A 5,976-nucleotide genomic window follows, 5' to 3' on the forward strand; every position below is an offset into this window, starting at 1 on the left:
CCCACCCCGGCTGCGTGGGCGTCTGTCTCCTTGGGCTGTGGCGGAGAGGGTAGCATTAGTCGTGGAGGTGAACAGTTGGACAGGCAAGGGGCAGGGGTGCGTCAGGTACCACCACGGATTGGACGATGACGTGCAGAATGGGGAGATTTCCTTCTCTTTAAAGCAGGCGGCAAGAAGAAACGGGCCTCTGTTTGTGGGTGCGGCGCTTGTAGGTTTTCATGAACGGTCGCGATGGAAACGGAGTTGGTAGGTCTGCAGGTTCGCTTTGGTGAGCGGCTTGTCCCTAGCTGCTGGTGTTTTCCTTGCTGTGGTGTGAAATGGTCCTTCGAAGATTGTGTTTGCTTGCTTCTTCTTTCCGAAAGTTTGCTGCCCTTTGAAGACTGACCCCGATGGCAAGGGACGTCGGTTATTGTTGGTTTAGCGATAATGAAGTTTATCCAATCAATGGCAGATCATGGAGGTCCAGAATAGGGGTCTGACAAGGGGATGGCGTACACAACTAGCATTCCAGAGATGGAGAAGGCTAGCACGGTAACATGTTCCGTCTCCCCTGTGAAGTAGCGGTGGCAGTGGGGTGGCCTCGCTTGCTTTCGTCCTTGGCAAGACGCGTCGGCCCGTGCGAACGAACGCTGTTTCTAGGATCACAGGGAGCCTCAGAGGGATGACAGCCCAGAGGCGTGCAATCCCCCCTTGAGATGCGCAGCAAGACGAGGGATGAGCATCTTCTGGGCAATGGGTCTCCTTACGAACTCCCTAGGCAACACTATCGAGGAATTCAGACAAGTTTATGGTGGGTTTGAGGGAGGTCTTGTCTGATGGGACGCGTGAGGCCCAGCACATCTGATACCTTAGCTGTGCGTCAAGTACGGAGCAGATAGGTAGAAAACTGTCGTCAACTGAATGCGCCGCTGACGATACATCTAGACAGCAGGTGTCTCGATGTGCTAGAGTGTTGTCTTTGCGCGTCTTCCTTTCGCATCTTGAGCTACATCGGTCAGGGACGTGTTTTCTACCAGAACACCAGAGCGGGGGATCACCCTGCGAGTCATGAGCCGTGCCGCGATCTCGATCCATCACCAGTCCAGCAGCTTAACCCCCCGAGACGATTTGTCCCCATCGTCCTCGACGGTGGATTAGATGAACAAGTCATTGGCCATGCCGAAGCCATTCTGGAGCAGGCTTCGTCCGCTTCATGCGCCAGACTCGAGAAGCTTACGAGAGACCACTAAACTGATCAGTCTTTGGAAACCTGGTGTCGGATTGCTATGTCATAGTCCTCTCAATGACAAACATCGCTTCTGTCAACAAGAGTGTGATGGTCGACGGGAATTTGGCACAAACTACGGCGCCGTCGGATCGGGTTTGGAGAAAGTAGGCCCCGATGCAGGGCACCTTGAGTCCGGTGAAGTCAAAATGGAGTACATGTATGTACATGGTAACATCGTTGCATCATGAAGAACATGAGATTGGCGGCGGCCCATAAGTATGCTGGTTGCGCCTCCCTTCTTGGCATTTCCCCCCTTTGGACTGAAAGCATGGCATCTTTCACGTTTTGCCTTGCATCAAAGTACCTGAACAGGCTGATACTAATGGGGTTTGGTTTTGTCAGTTAGATTCATCGTCATCGCCTGCGCCACAATGCGGCCTGTATCACCACTTCCATATGAGGCCAACGTCGTGATCAGTCGTATCTTGTGGGGGGTGGGGGGCACCTGCCGTGCTCACAGTGCTTGTGACACACGGGCTTCTGCTGCGAAGAGCATGTGCGGCAGCTTCCAGCGACCTTTGAAGGCGCTAGACAATCGTCAAATACAGTGCGTTAAGCAGTGCAGAGGCATGTGGTGCTCCCCGGTTTTGTGCCCCTTAGCTGGCCCCCCCCCCCTTTCTCCTCTAGCGCCCTGGCAGCGTGTCCCTTTCCTGCCCAGACCATCATCCTAAGGCTTTCCTTCCATTCCAGATCCCTTCCAGCCTATCTCCCGACTCGACACGACCCGACATTTGTTCCGGCCCTCATCCACGTCCCTCGCTCGCTCGCTCTGTCTGGTCTCGTGTTTCTCCTTTTGAGCATTGCTGCGACCGCATCCCCTCCACCGCTTGTCAGTGTTTCACTGGGCAACGAATACGTTTTACCTTGTCTCCCATTGAGTACTTCGGCTTCGCTGAGCTCTTGATTATCTCGGAGCCTGAGCATCCTCCTATCCGACCAACCGCGTGCACGAGACTTTTTCACGAGTCGGCCACTCCTTCACCTAGGATCACTGCGACGACGGATTGCCATTGCCCTCTCGATCACCAGGGTAGAAGCCTCTCAGATTCAGCCTAACGACGTTGCAGCCCCTTCACGACCGCATCTTCTTCTTCCCGTCATTCCTTGAGCGACGTTGTTGCAACATGATCTCGTCCTAACCCCGACGCACCTCCACGACCAAACCCTGCTTCGCTTTTCAGCTGCGCGAGGATCCGCCTGCGCATTTGTTTAACCTTCCACCTTTGATTCATCCTCCTCTCCCTCTTACCTCGCCAAGATGGCGAAGAAACTCTTCGACATACTGAGGCCACCAACAGCTAGGGGCGTCTTGTCGCCTCGACCACGCCCTAAGTTGCTGCTCGTCGTAGGCCTCATCCTGATCACCGTCTATCTCATCAACTTCACCTCACATGGCCGCGGCTACCACGTCATACCTTGGAGGTCACGCTCTGCCGAAGGTCTCAAGGCGGAGACCGAGGAGGAGAAACGAATCAGGGAGACGCACGAGCAGGCGTTGCGCGACGAGTTCGCCGACGAATACCAGGCGGCCAAGAGGTGAGCAACAGCAAGCAGGCACTTTGAGACGCAGCATGCTGACAGCTTTGACATTCCAGTCTGCCGGGCAATGATGCCATCTACGGCAACACTCTGGCTACCCTCATCAGCAAGGACATCCGATCTCCCGAGCATGACGCCGTCTTGACCGAGGCTCCGAAGAAACCCCTGGGCTTCGCAATGGACAAGCCCTATGTCTACAACCCATATCCTGCCTACCACAGCAGTGATTGGAGGAGGAAGCACCGCGGGCCGTACATCGCTTGCCAGGGTGCCAACGGCAAGACCGTCGAGGACATGATCGTCTTCAAGGGCCATCCTCATGATTTCCCGCCCGAGAGCTTTGGCAGCTACGACCTCCTCAACATGGACGGCAATCTCTGCTTCGAGCGCGAGACCCGACTCGGCCCTTACGGATATTCGACCGTCTTGAAGGACGGAGACCCCATCAACTGGGACCTCGTCAACTGGGGCGACCTGCAGGAGAAGTGCGTCTCCCTGAACAAGGAGCGCTATGACCTCACCGGCACCCCGAACCCCTATGTTCGTACCGTTTATCCCGAACTCTTTGGTGCAGCCGAGTATCCCCCGCCGCAGGGTGTCAGCAAGCAAGAAGTGCGAAGTGAGCATCCCATTGACGAGGAGCAGCGCAAAGAGGCCCGAGCTTCAGAGCAGGCCTCTGCGCACGACAATCGGGGCACCACCACGGATTCTGAGCCGGAGCCCAAGGTCGAGCAGAGGACCGCCGTGCTGCTCCGCTCGTACACTGGCAAGAAGTACACTGAGAATGACAAGCAAGTCATGAGGGCCTTGATCTCCGAGCTCAATTTGCGTACCGGAGGAGAATATCAGTGTACCTACTGCTTCACGTGCGCGACTCAGGCCTCGACATCTTCGGCGATGATCTGACGTACAAATACGTCCTTGACCAAAACGTCCCTAAGGAGTTCCATGGCATGACTATTCTCTGGAACGACCGGTCCGTCTGGGATATCTATACGGCCATGACCGAGGACAACGAGCGGAGCGTGCACTCGGCGCAATGGTTGTCTGTGCAAAAGTTCAGTCTGGAGCACCCCGAGTACGACTACATCTGGAATTGGGAGATGGATGCCAGGTTTACCGGTCATCACTACGACTTCCTACAAAAGCTTCAATCTTTCGCAAAGAAGCAACCCCGCCGAGGCCTCTGGGAACGTAACGAGCGGTATTACATCCCATCCTACCACGGCGATTATGATCACGACTTCCGCAACGATGTCGAGGCTCGTACAGCCGGCGACCAAGTCTGGGGTCCCCGCAACTGCCATTCATCAAGCCCATTGGGCCCAAGCTTCCTGTCAGCAGCCGGGAGCAGGATCCTTATCAGTGGGTGTTGGCGAAGAGTCGGATCTGATCACGCTCGGCCCATCTTCAACCCTGTTGGCAGCAACTGGATCATCCGTGATCCACGTCTGGGGCTACAGTGACGCCAATCATGATAAACTGGAATCTTCCTCGTCGCACCACCATCGTCACCCAATCGCGTGTGTCAAGGCGCCTACTGAACATAATGCACGTCGAGAACCTCCGTGGAAACCATATTGCCTCGGAGATGACCCCCCAAACCGTAGCCCTGCTTCACGGCCTGAAGACCGTCTTCGCCCCTCACCCTGTTTGGTTCGACCGCCCCTGGAACGGTACATTCCTGGCGAAGTGGTTTAACCCAGGCCCCCGAGGCGCGACTGGTGGCGAAGGCAGCCCCATGGGATGGGGACGAGAGCGCCGCTACCAAGGCTCGACTTGGTACTACCGCGCTGACCCGCCCGCGCGAATGTACAATAATTGGATGGGCTACGAGGATACCCACGTTGGCGGAAAGGCATGGGAAGAGAAGCATGGTCGCCCGTGTCTGCCGCCGATGATGATTCATCCCGTCAAGGAGGTCAAGCAGACACAACCAGGTTTCGAGACGCACTTTGAGCTCGCGTATGGCTAACGCATTATGGGGCCATGTTGGAGAAGACTCATGATCTACGACAATATTCTGCTTCACTACGTCTGGCTCTGAGCATCAACTCGATCGGTGAGATCGCGACTCGGTAGCACGATAGAGACGGATCATCGATATGGCTTTGCGTTTGCTTTTCTTTCGATCAAATTCAGATGTACAGCCACCTCATCCCCGATAAGGAGGAGGGCAGGCGGTGGTGGGCACGCTATAGACAGACATCAAGGTAACGTTAGCAGCGGGGGTGGACGACGGCGTGCATACCAGCCCGGGAGGGCGAAGAGCTTGGTGGAGGGCAACCTGGTGCTGTATAGTAGCACCTGTCGGCGCGCGTTCTCTTTGGGTTTCAAGCTGCTTTTTGAATGAAACCATCCCTCCTGATTACCAATACCTCTCTGTCCAGTTGTTTTTTCCTGCCCGTGGAAAGGGCATCTCGATCTGCATACGCGAACGCTTCTGCCACGAAACCTGGCGGTCCTTCCTCCGATGGGTGATTGTGTCTCCAGAAAATGATGGACCGGGCTGCCGGTAGCTGGAAGTGTCCAGGGGCATAGACTTGGGGCCTTTCACGCCAAACATTTCAAATTGACAAGTCAAAGTGCACTATATGTCCTGGTATGCAGGGTGTTTTCCCGCCCGGGCATTGATTTTTCCCTTGTTTTGAGGAAGAGACAAAGCCCAGTTAAAGGTCTAACTTTCGCAGTTTTCCAACCGGAAGGATCCATTTGGGGGGTACGCAAACGTTGTCCAGCTCTCGTTTCGGGGGGGGAATTGAGAAAGGGGAAAGGGAGGGGGAGGTCACCGGGCCAAAAATCCCTCACCTTGCCCCCCCCCCCGCGGAATACCGCAGCCGTTCTCAGTGTCCATGCCGTAGCCCTGGGGGTAGGCGGCCCTCCCGAAATGCCGCCCGGCCCACCCTGATGCCGCAGGTGAGGCAGGGGGCCCCTTTCGCAAGTAAAGAAAGGGCGCCGTCCCCGGAAGGGCTTCGCGGCCGGCCTCGAACAGGGCGTTCTCCTCCGCGGTGGATGAAGAGGCAGGTGGCGAGGCCGGCCCCAGAACCGGCGCCGCCCTCGTTGCAGCGGGGACAGCCCCCCTGGGCGCAGTTGCGGAGGCCGCGCGGGGTGCCGTTGTAGCCGGTGCTGAGGACCGCGCTTCTCGGCGCCCGAGACGAGGACGGCGCCGA

General features: G+C 56.5%; 2 protein-coding genes across 2 annotated transcripts; both read left to right on the forward strand.

Moving 5' to 3' along the window:
- Window positions 1–2,525: 2,525 nt before the first annotated feature.
- On the forward strand, window positions 2,526–3,883 carry VDBG_00433 (conserved hypothetical protein; the record flags this gene model as incomplete). The annotated part of the gene is made up of 2 exons (XM_003008706.1): window positions 2,526–2,803; window positions 2,863–3,883. 2 exons carry the CDS (start codon window positions 2,526–2,528, stop codon window positions 3,710–3,712), a joined length of 1,128 nt encoding a protein of 375 aa, XP_003008752.1.
- A 472-nt stretch (window positions 3,884–4,355) lies between these two features.
- Window positions 4,356–4,781, forward strand: VDBG_00434 (conserved hypothetical protein; the record flags this gene model as incomplete). The annotated part of the gene is made up of 1 exon (XM_003008707.1): window positions 4,356–4,781. One exon carries the CDS (start codon window positions 4,356–4,358, stop codon window positions 4,779–4,781), a length of 426 nt encoding a protein of 141 aa, XP_003008753.1.
- Window positions 4,782–5,976: the final 1,195 nt, after the last annotated feature.

Source organism: Verticillium alfalfae, genomic scaffold (genome assembly GCF_000150825.1).
Source record: "Verticillium alfalfae VaMs.102 supercont1.1 genomic scaffold, whole genome shotgun sequence".
NCBI classification, from domain to species: domain Eukaryota; kingdom Fungi; phylum Ascomycota; class Sordariomycetes; order Glomerellales; family Plectosphaerellaceae; genus Verticillium; species Verticillium alfalfae.